The 22,416-nt window shown below is 37.3% G+C and overlaps 1 protein-coding gene across 1 annotated transcript in view; it reads right to left on the bottom strand.

Moving 5' to 3' along the window:
- tox3 (TOX high mobility group box family member 3) overlaps positions 1-21,168 on the bottom strand; it is a 54,363-nt gene extending 33,195 nt beyond the window's left edge. The window contains exon 1 of the mRNA XM_032561280.1: positions 21,067-21,168. Coding sequence (XP_032417171.1) covers positions 21,067-21,168 — 102 coding nt within the window. The remainder of the gene's footprint in view (positions 1-21,066) is intronic.
- Positions 21,169-22,416: the final 1,248 nt, after the last annotated feature.

Raw genomic sequence — 22,416 nt, 5'->3', positions numbered from 1 at the left:
GTGTGGCTGCGCATCCTCCCTCCCCCTTGCTCTGTGCTATGCATTCACAACAGCTTGTGAATGCTCAGTCTAGTTAGCATAGCTACCAATGATGGCAGATAAACAGTTTTCCTATAACAATAAGTTGTTTCTCCACCATTAGCACATTTAGCAGTGAGTGAATGAAGTTGATTAACAGCACTAAGACCCTCCTCCTGGTTCTGATTGGTTGTTTTTGGTCAGAACCGTGCATTACTTTAGCTAGCAACAGTAGTTCAGGGAGGAGGTTGAGATTGATTTTTTTCACAGATTATCTGTCTCATAGCAAACTGTCACAACATGTGACAACTTTAACAAATAGAGAAAACTTTTTTTATTAAAGTTATATACTGCAGCTTGAATAAAATGCAACAGCATAGCATTTTTTGAGAAGTCTGGATTGTTCTATGTATATTTTGCATGATGTTTGTGACTGTTGCAAGTGGGAAGAGACATTTCAATGAGATAAAACTAATAATAATAAAAAAATTAAGCAACCTATTTGCATGCAGTATGTGGACTGTTGCATGTAAAATTCACTAGCAGTAAATATTGTGCTAGTATCAGTATTGGACCAAAGACAGCAAGGCAGTTGCAAGCCTTTAAAATTGTGATGCTTTTGATGGGTCAGATAGACTCAAGAAACTGTAACAGTAGTTGCGCAGGGGGTGGGGGGACCCAATCTAATTTTTTGTCATGGGGCCCAAAATTCCTGGCGCCGCCCCTGCCCGTACCAGACTTCCAGGCCTTCCTTACTTTCCAAGCTGCTGTGCAACTTTCTTTTTCCTGTTATTCCTCACAGAGCACCAAAGTAAGCACAAACTGGCCCGTTGTTCAATCTCTATAAATCTGAAAAGCACAAACTGCTGAGCGGTGACTCATATATCAGTCTATTATATACTACAGGGCTGACTGTATTAAACAAATAGCTGGGCCTGCAGCTGGAAAAGAGAGGCAATATAGAGAGAGCAGAGGTTATTGTCTAATTTAAATCTTGGCTACTTTCCCAGAACTGTACCACATTCCAATTTGTGGCTGTGTTGCTTGGCGCTTCTGACAGAGGTCCGGCTGCAAATACTCTCGGGCTCGTCTCCAGAAATGTGCCTCCAAACTGACAATCAACAAGTTGGCAAAGATTAACAGAATGACGGGGGAAAATTAGGCTAAATAATGAAGATGCACAAATACAGTTGCTATGCTTAAATGGAATACAGATGCTATCCTTAGATATTTCTTTTCTTCTGTCAGCTGTGGCTGCAGTAATGCACCTATGATCATAAATACTTGATGTTCAGCAATGAAGGATCATAAAAAAATGCATTTAGTCTGTAATGTCTTTAAGGTCCATAATGAAACAGCAGCTGGAAAAGACATCTGTGAACACAGAGTAGTTACAGAATGCTTGAGTGAGCTCTTAGAAGCAATTAGCTGTTTCAAGTATTTTCTCCTTGGCATACTATTGTCCGTTCATCTGCTAGATTGACAGCGCACCAGGACATCATTAGCAAACCTGACAGCTGTTGAGTTACAGTCATTGTTTTTCTCCTGACAGCAGCTATCCGGCTTAGTGCTTCTCTGGTGTTTTTAACAGTATTTAAACCCTAAATGTTACTTTACTCTTCAGATTAAGACACCAGATTTAAATAACAGTGAACACGACGCTTCAGCTTTGATCCCATATCATTGCGGTGACAGTTATGGAGATTTAGAACAAAGAAACAATAGACATATTTTTGTCATAATTCACAACTATGCCTTTACTCTGTGTAAAACGACAGGCTGGAGATCAAAGTAGAAGAAAATCTGGAGCCCCGGCATGTGGAAATAGGTCTTCCTAAAGCAAAAGAAAGAGGGGAGGTAGCAAAGAGTTCACATGTGGAGAACACAAGTAAGATCCAAAATATTTTCTGTTTTATAACCGCCAGTGTGAGGAGAGTCAAGAACAGCTATTTTAGTCATTAGTTTCCAAATAAAGACACAAGTCTTGTAAAATAATACATGACAAAATGCTGTTTGCACAATCAGTTATACATTTTCTGTGTACATCCCCATTTTCCTAGTGCTATTGATTTGCTCTTTTGACCGAGGCTCCTTTTGAGTACTTTTATCCTATTGTTGAAGAAAGGGGTCAGTCACATTTTCTGTATTTGAGCCTTGACCTCTATTTTAGGACCATGCTGTGAGTTTCTCCACTAAAATAAATGAGAGTTGAGCCTGGTTTGCTGTGCTGCTGCACCTTCCTGTGCACATGTTCTCCCATCACTCTTCATCTGTCTTCATTAGTCTGGTTTGACCTGCTTTACCAATACTCTGTCAGTGCACAGTCTACAGGGAGCATCAGGAACTGCCATATCATGCATAGGTAGAAATATATCCAAATGTATGCAAGACAACGAGATTTTCTGGTCACAGTTTGTGAAGAAAACCCGTAAGCTGAGATTAGCCATAAAAAAGCATAAATGAACAAAACCAATCATGAGAAACTATTTTAGTTTAATAGGCAGATTCACTGTAACATACTGATTGCTGCCTTAAGTCGGAGTGAGGAACAGAATTCCCACAGTCAACTTGTCATCGGCTAATTTACCTGGAGCCAGAGGGGGAGATTCACTGGACACATAGGGAGAGTTAATCTCTTCATTCATCTCCACTAAAGAGATCGACCCAATTAGCTCACCACACTGACTGACAGCACTTGTGCTTGCTTTACTCCCTTGCCCGCTTTCCCCCTTTCCTTCTTAGATCAGGAATTTTGTAGTTTATGCAGGTTCCTCAGAAATTTATTCAAGTGTACAATACAATGGTGAAATAATCATGATGTCTTTATTCAAATCGGCAGAGTCTGAAATATTCACCTCTACAATTTGCTGTGACTGATTAGCCCATGGAAGGGTTGCTTGGGGATAGCTCTCCGGAGTTTTGTAATTGAGCTGATTTGACTTTGGAGAGGGTTTTTCTTTTCCTCCAGACAACTGCACACATTCTCCTTTTGAAATGTGCTCCTCTTTTTATTAACTTCAGCAATGAGCCAAAGCAGATCAGAATTATGACGCTTGCAGTGACAGATCATTGCAGGACAGTTTATATTCCAACTGTCCTGCTCATCCTTTTTTCATCTGATCATTTCTGAGTGTACCTCTGGCAAAAAACCAGGAAGCAGTCGGCGCAGAAATGTCAGATCTGGCAATTCAAATATCACTTCCACTGGTGACATGCAATAAAATATGGAGATTGGCCAAATAAATCCAAAATAGTCAATAAAACTATAGACAGAGTAATTTTCATACAGTCAAGTGTAACAGAAAGTACTTTACCAACGTTAAAAATCAGACATAAACCACTAGAAAGACATATCTTTGAAAGCAATTTCAAAAAAAGTATTCTAAAACACACATCTTTGTAAGTATTTTAAGAGTTTTGAAAGTCAATCCTGTTACTTGAAATAATTTTCAGAATATTAAAATTTTTAAATATGTAACCAAAATTAATTTTGGTCCATTTCTTTTTGCTTTGTAAAATAATATGGATTTTTACCAATATATTTACTTGATATTTACATGTTTGGTAGACTTGGTTATACTGAGGACCAAAATTGGACCATCTGTTACACTTTTAGTTTTGTCTGATTCACTTTCATACCACAATCTTTGAAAACCCTGTTCAACCAATCACCTGAGGTGGCGCTGTACCAACAACTGCATATGGAAGCAACATGAAAAGATCATGCATTTGTTTTGTCAGCGTCAATGTCAATTTATTTATAATTTCACCAAAGTGCTGTACAGTATTCATAAAACCACCACAACAAGAATGTTGCACAAAAACCAAGAAGCTTTTGATCACTTGTTTGGTCGTCATCTGAGTTCATTCACTCCTCCCCAACCAAACCGGACTTCCTAGGCAAATGAACCAGAGTTTGATTAAAGTGGACCAAACAGGGCTGGGGGAATGAATCCTTACACAAACATGCAATTAATTGCATCATGGCACAATATAACAACAACCTCAAAAGCTACTTGCTTTTGAAACAGCCTTGCTTTGTTTCATATTACCTGCATTGGCTCATGTTTAATAATAGTATGAAGGTTTGGATTAAGGATGATGCTGACATATAGCTGGGATTTTATTGTTTACTTTGGTTGTGATTTGCCTAATGTTTTCATCACATCTTTTTCCCATAACTATGAGGCGCCCGTCACTTTCTGTGAGCTTTACCGTCTTTAAAGTTAGTCCGTGTAATATTTCACATACAACATTATTATACATAATGTGCATTTAGATTTATGAAAATCCTACTAATTGTTGCAGGATTGATGCTGAAATTCAGTATACTGGTAACTCTAATTTAGCTCATATTTCTGTTATTCAACTGCTGCTTTAATATCTTTATTCCATGACGATCTTAAGTTGTCAAATTTCATTCAACTTTGAAAGCATGTTAGATAAAAAATAAGATTGTGTGAAAAAAAAGCTATTTGTAATTGTACCATTTTCAAGTTTACTTTGTCTGTAGGTGACTCTTCACAATCATCGAGGTAAATAATGCAGCTGGTTTCTATGCATGAGGAACTGAAAGGCTTAAAGCGGGCTTGATAAACAGTGAGCTGAAAGGGTAAGCCATCAAATAATGTCTAATAATGAGCTTTTTCATTCTAATCCTGAATGTGTAATTATAAGATTATAATGTCAGTGCTGGTTCTCAGAGTTCATGGAGCCAGTGAAGGCTATGCTCACAAAAATCCTTTTGCCACATTGCTCTGAAAACAGCTTTATTCTTTCACATTAAATCTCATTTATTTTGTACAAGGGAAAGACAAAATAAAACAAAAATACCGCTATTCTCTTGCAAACTAAACAACTAATGCTCTGGGGCATTGTTTGTCATTGTTATTCAGTGCTTGCTCACCTACACTTAAAACATGATCCTCCTGGATTTTAATTAAGCACCAAGGTGCCTCCCAGGGGGTTTTGGCTTGGCAAAGGAAACTACTTTGATTTATGTACGACTTTGTTCTTTTTGCTTGAAGCTTGCCTGTTATGAGAGGCTGTAGTGATGAATGAAAGAAGCTGGCAATTATTTTTATTAGTTAATTAGTTCCTGTTGGGGATGCGCTCTTCTGAAAATGTATGCAAACTTCAGCAGCGATGTGTTACACTGGGCTGTCTCTCTGCTTGTCATCTATGTCAATAACTATATTAGTACCATGCAAACTGCCTATCTCACTACAAACTTATGCTCAAGCGTGTTCATCAAAATTAAATGGAAATACATGGGTAATAAATTAAGCTTTTAAGACTTTGCTTCTGTGCATTAGGTAATGGCTGAATCGTCCAACCTATTCCATGCATGCACCTCTGCTTAGAGCCAAGCCCACCTACACAGCACAAAAATGGCACTGATTAGCAAAATCCTTGCAGACCATTATAAAAAGCTATTTCAGTATCAGCAGTTTTCAAATACAACCTCCAGGCACCTGAATTGATAATTAAAAGTAAACACTTTATGTGTTTACCCCTCTCACTCTGCAGTTTGACAAAAATAAACAGCTTACCATTACAATTACTAGGAAACTTTGATTTTTATAACATTAAGGATTGATACCATACTGTGCTGCAAGACAAAAAAAGTAGTTTTACTGTTTTCTAAGACGTCCAACATATTTCAAGCTAGACATGGTCTTGGTAATTGTACACTGGAGGCTTAGGCCAATTTTCAATGCATGCTACAACCTAAAAAAATCTAACCATACAACATACTGCCATTTTCAGAACTGTCCATATGTCCTGCTTTAAAATTAAAACCACTGACCAATTATCATTCACAGAATTCTAACAGAAACTTAATTTAATGGTCTTTTGCTGAGTTGAGAACATTTTTAGTCATTTTGATTTGAGGTTTAGTACGGAGAAATGGGTGAAATACAAGAATTCTTACGGTTTAATAGCTGATGAAAGATACACAGATTTCACTGTAATAAAGTATTAAGATAATTCAATTCAAATCAGTTGAAGTTTATTTATGGAACGCCAATTCACAATCAATGTCGTCTAAAGGCACTACAAAAAAAAAAATTCAAATCAGTCCTACATACTTTCCTATTGATCCTAATTATTAAATAGCACAGTAAACTCGGTTAATTATTCAAAGTATCTTAAAATTTCTATGTAAGGATATCTTTAAAGACAAATATATTAAACACAAATACAATACAAGATGTACGTGCTTTCATTTAAAACAGATCTGAAATTGGTTGTTACTGTCTATAATCTGTGATAATCTAAGCAAAGATTAAAATCAAAAGGATTTAAGAAAGATTGGTATCCCCAAACTCAGCATAAAATGCTAAAATCATCTCTTATGCCTGTGTCACAATGATTTAGTTTCCCAAAAGTATTAAAAATACATATGTATGGTGCATGTTCTATGTGCTTTGATTTAAAACAGCTAGCACCTCGCCAACTGTAGTTTTACAGCAGAATTACCTTGATAAGAGTGACTGAGGAGCTTGCTTTAGTTTCCACATCAGGACAGTCAATATTTGTTTTAAAAACTAAAATTGTATTTTCTGCAAGTTTGAAAAAAATATAGCCACCCTGCTGGCCAGCAGTGCACAGCAACAGTTGAGGGAAGACTGTTGCTTTATACAGCCAGAGAAATCTCTGGTAAATCCAGCACTTGCTCTGGCATCTTATTAAAAACATGTTACACTGTGAAACTTCCAGCACTTTTTACAGAACTTTGTGTAAATTGACACTGGCCTGTCTGTGATGTCTACAGATATCAACACCCCCGACTGGATATGGCTTTCTTGAATATGGGGTGACACTTCATTGACAAAACCATATTTTAAAACACAGAGTTCCACTCTCTTGGATTCATATCAGAACCTAATGGAGTCTGAACACCATGCGGGTGCAGAAGGATCGCTCTGAGTAGCTGGGGGAACTGCTGAAGGTCAGAACTGCTTAGCTGAGCAGCCAAAAGCCTTCATAAAACCATGCATAGTGTCATTATTTTCCAAGTGGTTTATTATAGAGAGTAAACCTTGGTTAACTGAAACTTACCACTTTAATCAGCTGCCTGAAATACCTTTAAAACAAAGTGCTTCTTTAGTCTTTTCCCCCTCTTGTTTACCAGCAGGAGTTAGAAAAATGTTGGTGGCACCCATTTAAGAGGGTGCAGGTACTACACAGGTACACCAGCAGCCAGTGGTTTCGATGTTGAGAAGGTAGATCAGTTTTCATGGAAAGAATGTCATTTGAAAGAACCATGAGTGGCTGTCCAGGCAAGGAAACTATGCCAAAGCTGAGGCTTCACAGACCTTGATCTCGTTTCTACTGCTGCCATCCCACAGTATGACCGCATGTGAGAGTTCATAAGCCAGCAGAAACAGGCAGCAAACAAGGCCACGCTGTGAATAAGCCCTGACCACAACTCTCGAAAATATTAGTTGGCTCAAGAATCTCATGAACCTCATTCACACTCCCAGCCGAGGTTTCAGGGAATGCACCTTTGTTATCTGGCAAGAGCTTTCACTGTGGCCATGTGCATTGTTGCTTTTGATTGTGCACGTGAATAAAAGCTCGAGAAACTCATGAATACTGCATGATTTTCATCAAATGGAAAATCTCAGAGAAGTGTTATTTCAGTAACACGTTGAGAGCCATGCTCATCTAACCAAGGGCAACTGATGGCCAATTATAACTAAAATAATTATGTAAAAACAATAAGTCATCTGTGTTTTTTATAACTTAGAACGTCTTTCATTTGTCTTCCCTAAAGGACACAGTCTTGACAAATCAAGTATGCTTAATATATTTGTGGCTGAGGGACTCGTAAAAAGCTCTGGGTGAGGGGTTAGGGAAAGATTGCCATCTTAGATCAATACTGAAAAAGTTCAGCGTGTTGTGCCTTGTGGTCAGGTTTACACAGTCTCCACAAACACCAGACTTTTCAGGCAGTGAAAAGGGCCAAAAGGTTGTAAAACTGGTGATAAATTCCTGACTAAGCAGGAAAGAAAGGGGGACCGTGAATTACAGAGAAGACACGAGTTATTAAATTCGTTTGTTCTTGTCCTCCACAAACAATACATTTCTGACAAACCATGACATTAAAGCAGGACTTAACTGCAAACACATTCCTGTAGAAACACTTTTTTTTCTTTCACTACTTGACAGGTCAGCTGAACCACACAAAATGTGGTCTCTCCTCGCGTTTCTTTGTAACAACTGTACCAAATACTTTTGATAACTAATACACTGACTGTGTGTCAAAAAAGAGTTCGGGTTCAGAGCTTGTTTATGAGGGATCCAATATGATATTCACACAATATGAAAACTTTGAGCACAAATATCTCTCACAAATTTCTCTGTATCACAGTAATACGGCTTTAAATAAAATGTAGTAGATCTAATTACTTTGAGTTAAAACAGATTACTAACCAAATTCTCGTTTAAGATACATGGCATTAATTCCATGTAAAGCTTTGCATTTATGTAGGTTATTTATACACATAACCTTTAGTCTAGTTTAACACATTATAACCTTTTTTAGATTTTTTAAAACATTTAAATAATACTTTAAAAAATGGTGCTCTTAACTCCAGGTTAATAAGGTTTATTTCTGGATTATTCAAACAGGGAGTGCTTTTATTTTGAAGCACCAAATCAGTCTTCTCTGTGGTCATTGTTTTGTTGCAACAGAAAGAGTGAACAGCTATTAGTCAGTAATGATCCACAGTCTGCCAATGTTGCTGATTTATAAATGAAATATATGCACATCTCTATCCAAGCTGTGGTCTGTTGCTTACATTCTCCAAATGCTAATCAATGTTAGCATTAAATCAAAACGGACAAACTCGGTAGCTGTTTAATACTTTTCCTCCCACAGTATGACTCATTCACTCAAATGAGCTAAACCTACCAACTTCTTTTCAATTCTTAATAAATGAGATGCAGATTGCTAATTGTCTCATCTCCCAGATCAGGAGGCCAAGTGAATCTTAAGTCTGTAGATTGCAGATTTAAAACAGACCTTGTTTTTGTGATTTAAGTGCGACTCCTGTATAAGTCGCAAACTCAAGTCCCCATCTCTGGGGGCAGTGAAACATTAATGTCATAAAACCTAGCCTCCATACACTAACAATGAATTACACATAAAAAAAGAGGAACAAGGTTGCTTATTCCAGCTGCATGTACACCAGTACATGTCATAAACAAGCTCTGTTTGAAGGTAATCTTGCTTGAACCCCGAGGCAAGTTGTTTCAACATGCCTTCTATTTGAGCATTCAAATAAAAGTTTTGTTTACCCGCATTATTTAAGCTCTTTGTCCAATGGGTCTGAGGGATATTTGCACACCTGCTGCTATTGTAGGCCTTTTTAGTGCAACCTGGTAACAAGCTGCATTATGGGAATGTGTGATGCAGGGGGAGAGGGGGTGAGGGAGAAAGAAAGAGAGAGGATTAATCACACTGTGTAACATGTAATACTACACACCTGCAGCCTGCGCTATTCTTATTAGAGGAACAATTACAAAAATAAGGGCTGATGCAGTGAGGGACATTTCTGTATATAAGTTGCTTCATTTTAATCACAGCTCAGTTTAAATATAGAAAGAAATTATGAGAAATACTTATTTCATAGACAAATTTGATATGAAATATATATTAATACATATATTATAAAATCCCTGTATATAGTGAAGAAACAATAGAGTAAAATAAATAAGTAAAAAGGCAGAACAGCAAAAGGAAAACTAGAAAATTTCGGAAGAAATTTAGCCGGGGCCTGCCAAGGCGCGCCCGTGGGTCTGGGCCCGGCGTTGTCACGCTACAAATCGGCATCGATGCTAAAGAACGCCGCAACGTAATCAGTGGCATGCGGAGAATCGCAAGAACGTTAAGTGAGGCGGACGTGCACCATTCAGTATTATAAAGTAAGTATATCAGCTAAAATCAGCAGAAACGCTAATGTTAGCGTCATTGCTTTCATCAGTATGTGGGAAATCACTAGGATATTTTCTGTAATTGATTTACTCCATTCAGTATACTAAACATTGCTAAAAAGTACAATAAATAGCTAATAGCTTATTGAAGCTAAAATGCTAACGCTAATGAACCTTGCATGGAACTGTTTAGTAACAGTTCAATGCTCATAAACTGCAGGAAGGCAGTTCATTAGCATTTACCTAATGATTGTCACAAATATAAATTTTCAATAACGCACACACACAACATATTACAGTTTAAAAATATATATTGACCTTATGTTAAAGATTTCTACAAACTTTTTACAGGTAAAGTTTACAATGAACCAAAATTACAACATTTAAAGAATACCATAAATTTAAGAATCTAATGTCTCTGCAATAAAAAGAAATTGCTATCTTTTTTATTTTTAAACAACACCTCATATTGTTAAATAACTGATTTTATGTATTCAAGTTTTAAATATTACATTTGAGTTTGCATGGATGTAAAATTACTGCTCAGTTTAAAAATTACAGTATTTTTAAACTGAGCAGTTTAAAAATATGCTCAGTATTTTTAAACTGCTCAGCTAAACTTCGCTCTTTAGCTCGTTAGCTTGTCGATGTTTCAGTTTTATTCGCTGGGAAAATTATTCTTTGTCTGCTTTGAAGATAAGCAGACAAATAATAAAAAACAAGTTTTGATATTAACTCTCAACTTCATTCACAAAACTTTTTCGTTATTTATTACACAACGAACATGCATTTCACATAAGAACAAAACAATGAGGTGACGTTGCCTGTCCTTGAACACAACGCTGATCCCTCTTCACCCTGTCACCAACTCACACACATCCTCATTGTGTTCTGTAAATAAACAAAACACAAGCAAAATCAATAAACTATATGCATATTCCAGTATACTGAGTTTTGGTTTTACATTCATTCTATTTCAATGTAGTTTGTTTGTGCTTACCAATGTTTTCTGGCCGGATGTCAGGCACCGTTTTCCCCTGGTCAGTTCGTCGATGTCTGGTTTTAGTTCTATTCTGTGGCAATCCGCAAAACGGCGTGTAGGTTTTCGTCAGTAATGCGCGACCTGTGCTTGGTCTTGTTTAAAGTCATTATTGAAAACATCTGTTCGCACAGATAGGTGCTTCCAAACGTGGACAAAAAACTCGAGCTGCATGGAGTCGAAGCTGTGGCATCAAATCAGGGGGCAGTAGACGGTAAAAGTCCTCGATTGAAACATCACGGGACTTCGCTCTTTAGCTTGTTAGCTTGTCGATGTTTCAGTTTTATTCGCTGGGAAAATTAATAATCAGCTTGAGGTGACTCTGCTGCACTCTAGTGGCGAGAAGCCGTAATGTTGGTTGGTAAGAATCGGAAGGCATTATGGGATATGTAGTTTGTAGTCAATTCGTGCTCAAAACCTATTTTAAGTCAATCAATGGGGCTGTAAAACGGTGGTAGGGGGGAGAGGGCCACATAAAATGACGTAGCGGGCCACATGTGGCCCGCGGGCCTTGAGTTTGACACATGTGCAATAGAGGATCTATCTGCTGCTCATGCAAAACAGTCTATTTTAATCCCATGTGTAATAGTCATTGGGTTAAATCAGTTATATAATGCTGAAAACGCAAGTAGTTGATGTAAAAATATTCAAGGCTTTTATTTTGAAATTTTCATCAAGCTTAATTTTAAATTGCCACACTAATCCCATGTGTAACAATTGCTGGGTTAAATCAGTTATATAAAGCTCAAAAGAGCAATTTTCTGATGTAAAAATATTCAAGGCTTTTATTTTGAAATTTTTGTTAAGCTTCATTTCAAAGGGCCAAACTAATACCATGTGTAACAGTGCTTTGGATGAAAAAGTCAAATAAAGCCAAAAAGAGCAATTACATGATGTAAAAATATTCAAGGCTTTTATTGTGAAATTTTTGTTAAGCTTCATTTTAAAGTTCAAAACTAATCCCATGTGTAACAGTTACTGAGTTAAATCAGTTATATACAGCCCATAGCAGCAATTAGTTCTAAAGGCCAGTTCAGTCCTGATCTGTTTCAACTGAGGATAGATAGAACTACAGCGATGCGTATTTGTAGTCCAAATCAGCAGCCAATAGCCTCTTGAGATCCGTTGCTATGTTAAATAAGTTTCACACCAAGGTGTGAAGTGTTAGTGAAAGAGCCTGAGAGCCTCAGAAAATCCTGTCGCATGACTTTGCTCTGAAGCACCGTGACAGAAAACCGTACGGTCTAGATAAATTTCGAAAACATTTTACCGGAGCAGACAGGCGTATCAATGTCAGGACCGATTTTGATACCAATCGTGCGATATTTGTGGGCGTGATGGCGATTTCAAAAATGATTTGGGCTGAAAAAGTTGTCTTCATCTCTCACTCTAATCAGCGAGAGAAGCACTCTAACTTTAGGAAAAATGAGAAACTTTGGGTCGCTTAGAGACAAATTGTGGACAAACCGTAACTGGTATCGACGAGCCGTCTTCACTTTCGAAGAGATCACAGACGTATCTACAAAATGAAATTTGAATGGCATTTCTAGGTGAATTTGTGACGACACAGAAAATCCTCAAAAATAGGGTATTTCTAGGATTTTTCCCATTGACTTATAATGGGGTTTTTTTCGTAGTTTTTTGCGAATTATGTCGCCACGTTAAGCCCAAATCCCACCAAAAGTAATAGCTGGAATGGCGTGAATTTTCTGCACGTTTTGATACCTCATTTGTAGGTGTGCACCCAGCGGTACGAGCCGCATTAACGGTTACGGAAGAAAAATAAAGAAGAAGAAAGAAACACTTTCTCCGACAATAGCAATAGGTTCCTGCCATTGCTTTGCATGGCAGGCCCCAATAACCTAATACAAAAATAGAAGCAATGAATTTAAGTTGTCATGGCTAGAAAGCATTACCCAAACTGTGTGAGAAGGATGGCATCTGTTTGTGGTCTGGGCTGCTTGAAAAGAGCCACAAGCTCAAGTCAAGTTAAAAGGAAAACAGCAAAGTGTTTTGATACAGTTTGTGAGCCCATTAAGAGAATTGGACATTAGATACATGAAACATGGGATGGCTGCCACTCTGAAAAGCTTTAAAAATGAATGGGTCTTAACAGCAAGGCTAACCACTAAAGGGACACAACACTTATTGAATCAGCCAACCCGAAGTGATTGACTGCTCCTTTAGAAAACTGCTTAATTCAGAGAAAAAGCTGATTTTTCTTTTTCCTGGGGCCCATGGGGAGTTTGTATTATGAGTCAGAAATGTTTAAGCTGTCAAAGACATGGAAAACCATAATAATAGATCATACTGGAAACATAAAACTAGCCCATGTTTTGCTTTGATTTAACTGGACAGAGTATTTAAAAGATGTATGTCTCCTTGAAATTAGTTCTGGAGATTATTTGCTGAACCTTACCAGATAAACAAACCAGAGCAGCAGATTTATTTTTTCATTTGTGTGACATGCAGACTAGAGGGCTTAGCAGGACTCTCATAAACCAAGTGCTTTTGTTATTTGTGTTAAGTAGAATCACAGTCTCATTTAAAGTTGATGAAATCCTAAAACTAAGCCCCTCCTCACTGACCTGAACAGTGTCATGTGGGTAAGTTTAGCTACTGCCACCTAAATGACAACTTCTCCTCAAAGTGACTTTTTTCATCTTGTAAAGGGGAGGAAGCTTTAATACTTTTTGTGAAAATGTGAGAATTTACAGCAGGGAAAATAAATATGGACCATAACAATAGTTTTCTCTATAAGTATATAATTGAGCTAGTGAAAGTCACCATCATGAGAAGCTTCTTATGTCATATCTTGGCACTAAACCAGTCAGTATAAATTTGCACAGATACGGCTCAGGATTGCCTTATAAATACTGATAAATATTAGCTGGTTTGTTTGTTCACCTTTCCTGCCATTTTGCACCATCAGTTCTTTATGCGTTCCATACATAGTCCATTAATTTGTTTTGATTTACTTAAGTTATAAAACCAACCAGCTCTTCTAAGACCTTATTGTGGCAAAATATTCTGGCTGTACTGGTTGCAAAACTGTCTATTAAGTTCTGAATTGATCATTGAGAAATGTTGTGGTCATAATTTAGGCCTGGAATTAGCAGACACATGAAAACAATAAGTAGTGCGTCCAACACTGCAAAAACACAAAATGTTACCAAGTATTGTCTAGTTTCTAGTACAAATAAAGATGATGAAAGTGCATTTGAAATAAGACAAAACTAACTTACAAGTTTTCAGAAAGAAATAGGAGCTTGTTATAAGTCAATAATTTCTTAATGTTGGTGAAAAAGTTCACATAGAACATGTGAAGCCAGTGAAAGTGAAATAATCTACCAGTGGAAGTAGTACTTTTTAAATCAATATTAAAGAATTATTTACTTAAAACAAACTCCTATATTTTGGAGAAAAATGACTTTTAAGTTAGTTTTATCTCGTTTCAAATGTAATAAGATATTTTCACTAGAAACTAAACCACAATACCTGGTAAGATTTTGTGTTTTTGTAGTGTAATAGAAAAGTCTTTTGTGCCTTCTGACCACACAAGACTCTACTTCTGAAAAAAAAAAGGAATGTTAGAGCAAGTTTAAAGTTTGCTATAGAAATGTTGCACAGGTCAGAGATATGCTTGAAGAATAGAGGACACATGAGACCAAAACTGAACTCTTTGGAAGTCATTGAACACACCCTGTTTGGAGGAGGCACTTGCACAGCACATCACCTGAAAAAGAACAGTGAAAGATGTAAAACTAACTCTTCATAAACCTGAAGGAGTGTGAATGAAGAAATGTGTCAGTGCGTAAAGACCTAAGAATGAAATGATTGCACATTTGGCAGATTTTCATGAAATGATCAGCTAAGAACATTTGACTAAACCAAAAAATGATTTCTGTTAACTGTAACTCATTCAGCCATGTGGAAGCTCTTTGGTCTCTAGCTTCAGAGTGTGAGGTCTGCTTAAATGAACCACAGTGAGTAATGCATGAGGAAATGTAATGAAGTGGATTTATGAGCAGTGATGGCATGATTACAGGAGGTCTTTATGAGTGCTGATCTGGGTAATGCCCAATGTCTGTCTAAATTTTCACTGCCTTTGTCACACTCACCTAATAAATAAACCAGTCAGTGTGGTTTTATATCCTCTGCAGTTCTCCATACTGTTAAGTAAAATTGAGAGTGTTTCCATATGAGAACTTTAAATGAACTTGAAGACTTTATGCATCCGTTTATTTAGAATTTAACAAGTATCAACACAGTGGACTAAAGTACACCTTATGTATACGGAGCTGCAGACCTGCAGGATTTTCATAGCAATCAGAATGTGAACATGTAATGACGGTACACATGGATGTAGTTCAGTCTGCCATACAAAGAAACTCCTTCTTACAGGCAAAAACCTCCTAGTACAGTACGTGTCTATGAACACACCAAGCTAAAAATATCGCTTTTTTGTCTCAGTAGGAAAATTAGGTGCTTAATAAATCTGCTGATGTACACCCCTGACAAGTTGCAATTAAAAGACTCAGCAAAACACATCAGCTTTTCTTTTCTGGGACATTTGAACCTTTAACACACCTTGGAGTCATATCCATCAACTGGTAAGTTGGACAAACTGGATAGCCTCTAAGGTTACACCGCTCCACCTCGTCAACACACCCCCACACACCAACACATACGCAAACATTGTGTTTGGATATGTTTAGAATTTGTGTAATGAAATTTCAGGGACTGTACATGGGAAAGATGAACATGGCCCCTGGTCAAGCAAAGGATTAACCCTTTCCCTGTTCCAGAAGCAGAAAGGACAGCAAAACAAAAAAAGCCCTAGAGGTTTTAACCCAGGGCTTTGCTGTTGTGAAGTACAGTAACTCAGCTTCCTACTTAAACCCCTCCCTGCCTCCCGAGGGTAAAATTGTATACAAGGGTATACAATTTTACCCTTGTATACTTATCTTTCTGTAAAAAATGTCCACTGTTCTAAAGACAGTATATTTTACAAACTAAGTAACTTCCTTTGATAAATGCATCATGTCATTTTAAAGCACAGCTCGTTTTTCATAGCATATGTGAGTGGGCAATAAAATGGAAAGTACATCATAAATAAATTAACCAAAGAACATTATCTACATTTGGTTAAAAGGAAGTTGAACAAGTGTACTAAAAGAGGAACATTTCTGGAAAAAGACTTCTTATTATCAAGTCAAAGTTGACTTTCCTTTATTTGTTTACCTTGGTTAATGGTTGTGGTTACTAATTGCAACAGCTTGTGTGGTTTAGCACTACAGCAAACACAACTTGACCTGCTACTTTGTCAAAAGAGCAACTGCTACATTTGTTTGCAGCAAAATCATTCAATTTAATTTTAAGCAGCAAAGTTGAATAAACAGCCAGTCTACAAGGAATGTGCTAAGTAGTAAGAAAATGTTGATTTTGAAAAAATTCTTCTTTTTATTTTCCATATTAAAATAATAACAAATAAGCAAGATGTAGACAGAAATAAACTCACATTACTGAGGAGCAACATTTTTTACATTTTACTGCAGGTTTGCAGTTTAAATCAATTAGTCAGAAGGTCTTTGTTTTTTTCTTTGTGTTCTCCACAGCTATAACCATGCAGCATTCCTTAAAGAATTTATTTGTGATTAGTGGAAATTACACCTTTTTTCCAACTCATAGTGATTGTACACAAAATGCTTAATCCATATGTACATACTGTAGGGGAATGGTGGACACTAATGACATAGCATCTGCCATTCTGATAAAGACTATGGAATAAAAGGGATCTGCTTAACTGTGAAGTTGCAGACTGCTATAAATTAAGACTTAGTTTAAATATGGAGTTGGGTAAAAACTTAAGGATGTTAACTGGAGTTACATGTAATTATAGAGAAAAAAATCCAAGTATTTTTTATTATTTCATTGGCACCAAAAATAATATTACAGAGCTCCAAAGGATGGATACAATGCCTAGAAAAAGTATGTATTTCTCTTTAACCTTTCCACATTTTGTTACAATCACAAACGTGTATTTTTGGTTTTATGTTTAAGTTAAATTACAATTACATAACATACTTCAAATTGTTTGTAAAAATTATTTTCCATCCAGGTCCCTCTGGTCTACTACCCATTTCCTAAATCAAATCCTGTAAAAGCAGGCCCCCTGACTCAAGATTTATTAGAAACACTTCATTCTACAATTATACTCGTCTGTCGGGATGTGTCTTTTCCAGCTTTGTGTCTTTTCCAGCTTTGTGTCTTTTCCAGCTTTGCATATTGAAGGACTTAACACTTTCCCCATTCTTCTTTGCAAGATTGTCTATCAACAGCAATTTTTAAGATTTTGTATTAGTTTGAGGTCTGGACTTTGACTGGGACACTCTGACTCATAAATATGCTTTCTGTGCTCCATTGTAGCTCTGACTTTATGTTTAGTGTTGGAAAATGAACCTCTGCTCAAGACTTCAAACCTTTTGCATCTAACAAGTTTTCTTTCATGAATAAAAAAACTTGTGTGAAGTTCCAGTTCCCATTTAACCATAGCTCCTTCTTTCACATGCTAGCTGAGTCTCCTACATGGCTTGAGGCAAACCACTTTCCTATTCTCTAACACATCTTCACAAAACCTCTGTATTTATACTAGTACTACACATAGGACTATTTGCTAATTATATGACTTCTTGAAGCACTGGATTTTATTTTCAGGTATCGGACTGGTAGGCCAAATGCACACATCTCAGATTTTTCTGTTTATAAAAAGCTTCCCAAACTATCCTATGTCTTCCACATCACATGTATGCACCTATTTTGGTCTTTCACAATACAGTTAAAAAAATTGACAAAATGTAAAAAAGTTCAATGGGTGTGAATAAACTGGCAGCTACATAAAAACTATTAAGCTGTTTGTCAAGCTTTTTGTCTATATTCTTCTGCAATGAAGTTATTAAAACAAACCTAGTCAGTTCAGTGCAAAAAGTAATTATTTTGTCCCTGTAGTGCTTGTACTCATTTTGCAAATAAACCTCAGAAGTGTGGGCCAGTCCAGGTGAAAAGTTTATATAAACATCTGTTGGTAATTTCTTGGCGCCTGGAGCTAATGAAAGCTAAGCAATAAATGGATACTGTATTTGAAACATTATTAAGACCTTGAAAAAACAACCAGATGGCCATAAAATTGAGAATAACACCAAGGCTCTTTCATGAAAGCAGTAAAGTCAGCATCATTTTACTCTAAAGAGAAACCAGCCGAACCCAACCAACTCTTTGTCTTTGAGTGACAGAGAAGTTTGTCGGATAAACCACAAAACCTCAGCAGCCTTGTACAAACAATATCTTTAGGAAAACAACTAAGACAAAGCAGAGCAGAAGGTTTAAAAACACACACACATGCACACACACACACCCACACACACATGCATACATATATATATATATATATATATATATATATATATATATATATATATAGTAAGACAATGATCATAAAACTTTTTGACAAAAACAAGATATGAGCAGAAACCAGGGAGTAATAGAAACAAGAAATCATAATCAGGTAAATTGAAAATGACATAACTTCCTGTTTAAAGGTGAGGGCATATGCTCTTTCATGTTTTATATGAATATAAGGTAGTTCAATAGAAATGGACTCTCTTATGAAAACCTTTCCTTCCAACCAAATCCAGTACATTTCTGAAGCTTCAAGGAAAACCCAAAGTTTTGTATTCCAATCCTACATTTAACTCCATAATATTTTGCCTTCTCAATTTATTATATGAGCATTAATAAGCTGAGTAAAGACGTGACATGTTTCCCTCTAGTACCTCTGTTTCCCCTTCATCTCTGTGCCAAAAAAACAGCAGCTTCATTAGTCATGACTGCAGCACCTAATTAAGTTTGTGCCATTCGGGCTGGATTTTTCTGTAAATTTAAAAGAATCTCTGATGTTTCAAAGTGCCTCTGGGCCCTTCTGTCTCTGCTGCCATTAAAACTGAACATTTCCTGAGCCTGAATTTTAAGAGTTGTGCCTGATTTCAAATCAAAACTGTAAAAACTAGTTTAAAGTTCTCTTGTTTACAAAAGAAAAAGGGGAAAAAAAGTGCTGTGACAGCTTTTAAGTAGATTAAAGAAGTAATGTTTCAGTTTTGAATGACAAACCGCTTTGCCTTGTGCTATCTTTCAGCAAACTGATTCACATAAATTGAAGGATGCATGCAGAAGGGCCTATTTGTCTGAATGTGGAAAGGCAATGTAATTACCATGAACACATGCTTTGTACTCTCCCTTCTTCTTTCTCCAATGTAACTGTGTAAAGATACTGGATAAGCACCTTCACACCACCCTCCCTCCTTTTGCATTGTGGCCAATTACAGATACAGATGGAAAATAAAAACTCTATTCCCAAGGAATTTACAAGCAGGGGTTAAAAATGCATACCAATACAAAGAAATGTGGTTAAAAGTTTTACAGGGGTGATGAAGACATGATGAAACTGGGCACATATGACAACTTGGCCACACGACAAAGAGCTGATGAAACTGTGAGACAAACCTGGTAACTGTTTTGAGCAGCAAACAGAGCTGCACGAAATGGGCTGAATAATTTGGGTTGGGGGTAGTGCATAGACGTGTGTGTGAGTGTGTGTTGTGAAAGGATGTGTTGGAGGATGTACGAGGTACTATTGTTCATAAAAAACACATACAGCAGGTGTGTAATTTTTGCTTCTCATAATAGAAAATGTAAAGATTTTAATACTTTTTTTATTCTAACTAGCTACTAATAAGATCTATCTATCTATCTATCTATCTATCTATCTATCTATCTATCTATCTATCTATCTATCTATCTATCTCTCTGTTTCTGCTAGGAAATGAGACAGGCATCTCTCTACACAAGTACAAAACATTGAATTATGAATTTTGAAAGAGAAAACAGACATGTTTCAGTTCAATTTTCCAAGGATGTGGCATGTCAAAAATGATTTATAGCCTCGTAAATAATCAATTACAACAAAATTGTAACTGGCAACACAGCAAAAATACCTTCGTAGAACTGCGGACCAACTTTTTCGGATTTTTCCACTGCTATTTTGGGAGTTTATCTTTGAGGATGAGAGCCAGGTGTTGGGGTTTGGAAGGCCTCCGTATCATCACCCTCATCTCTAGATGCCTCCAAAGTTCGTTATGAGGTCAGGTCAGAAATCTGGCTGGACCACTTCAAATTAAAAATATTAGTTTATACCTATTTCTGTCAGGGGTATGAATAATTTCTTGCCTAATGTTTTTTTTTCTTCCCTGATAAATATGTAACTTATTGTAGGCAGATAACATGTATTTTGTCTCAAACTGGATTTATCAATTCCACACTTATAACTGAAAATTAAACTGCAACAAAATATGAAAACAGTGTATTTGGAGAGATAAAACTGTTTTCTACAGTATTAACCCTCATACCAAACTACAGCTGAAATCATGTGTTAGGTAAAAGCATAAGACATTGCTCACAATGATTCCATTCAATATAGTTAATTTAAGCCAGTGTTTGCAAAATCCCATTAACAACAACTCTGTTAAACACTTAGCTGAAGGGCGAAAAGATATTTCTATACCATGCAATTTAGTTGCATCATGCTGGGGGTCATGAAAGTGAGCAGTTCATTTGACACTTGATACAGAGTGTCTTCTTTTCATCACATTGTAACTGTAATGTACAGTAGGTGCTGATGCAATGATCCTTCACTGATGTTGAGGAACATGAAACCGTAAAAGCAACAGCGCCCATGACTGTGGATCATATCCCTGTGGTCAGAGTTTAGTAGTGCAATGAGGCCAAACAAAAAAAAAAGTAACACTGCGTCATTACACTTGTCCTGCAGTTTTCTTCACCGATGCACAAGCAACAAAGTTTCAGAACAGGAAGGGAAGTGATCAATGAGCAACTTCTAAAGAATTAAATTAACTGCACTTTAATCAGGGGGATGCACCGACGGTTTTAGCACCAACGTGGTCACACAACGCACAAAAAAAAACCCAAAAACAAAAACCGGGATTTCTCACCTTGTTGAAGTTGTAGTAGCCCAAACAATGGGCGAAATCCAGGTTTGACGGATCTCCGGGGATAGAATTCCCTCCGGCAGTCGGATAAAATCTTACATCCATGTCGTGTGAGGCAGCTGCGCGCAGTTGTAGCCTGCTTGTTTCTGCCGTTTTCACAATCCAAGCGCTCAGATAGATAGAGAGAGCAAGAGGGATGGATGGAGAGAAAGCGCGGCAGAGAGACGGAGGATAACCACGGCAGCTGGGGGCGGGGAGGGGGACAGGTAAAGTTTCCGTACTCCTCTTCTACACCTGGTTCAGTCGCTTCATGTCTGAGGAAGCCTGCGTGAAGGTAGGACGGAGCCCGGGAAGCTCACGGAGCAGAGCGGCGGACGCTGTGCACCAACATGCATTTACACACAGCTGCTGCTGCTGTATACAAAGAAGCCACGAGACCGGCGACTGAGCGCGAGTCCACCTCCTTCTCCCTCCCCTTCGGACGCAGGAAAAAATAAATAAATGAATGAAATCAGCAACAAAGTGGCACCAAGACGCGCAAAGTTAAGTCAAAACCGGATGCGAACTCAGATACGGCTCATACTCCTCTCAGAAGTTTATCGCTCCAACAACTTAGAAAATAGTTGGTGAAAAGGAAACAGGAGTCTGTTGTCCGCATGAACTCCGCTGCTGGGCGCTGGGCTCGGGAGAAGAAGAAGGCGAGCAGCTCTCCACAGATAAAGCTATTACTGACATAGTACAGTGGATATCCAAGTTGTGCCCCCGCTCTGCCTGACCTGACTGTCCCGCGGATGAACAAGGCAACTGTGCGAACAAGTCAGCCACTCCCCAAACACAGCAAGCCACTCCCAATGAAAACACCGTGTTTAAGTCCATGCGACATGTTGGCGTGGAAATTAATCACAATTAACGTCTCTTTTTTTTTCTTCCATCTGTTCATAGTAGCCTACTGCTACAGTTTATATCATCCTTGTGTCCCCTCTTAAAGTTGTGTTTGATTACTTTTATTGCACATGTGAGAATTTGTTATCACTTAAAAACATTAAAATATTTAGGCTGTATCCCATTTCGTAGGATTATCCACACCATTTGAAACCCCCACTCTCCCAGTCCATTTGCACCAATTAACTAGAAAAATATTCCACAGAGAAACGGGATGCTCCTTCAACAAGCAGTTATCACTAATTTCCATAGCACACATATTTTAGCTTATTCTGCACATTTGGACTATGACAAGTAAGTCTGAATCCTACAGTGCACCTTGTTCTTAGATTTAAGGGAGGAAAAACAGAGTGCAAATGTAATACTGGAAAATAATTTTAATATCCCAAACGTTTTACAATGTACTGAAAA

This window comes from Xiphophorus hellerii, chromosome 4 (genome assembly GCF_003331165.1).
Source record: "Xiphophorus hellerii strain 12219 chromosome 4, Xiphophorus_hellerii-4.1, whole genome shotgun sequence".
NCBI classification, from domain to species: Eukaryota; Metazoa; Chordata; class Actinopteri; order Cyprinodontiformes; family Poeciliidae; genus Xiphophorus; species Xiphophorus hellerii.
The sequence above is the reverse complement of the archived record's forward strand: the minus strand, read 5'-3'. Positions and strand labels throughout refer to the sequence as shown.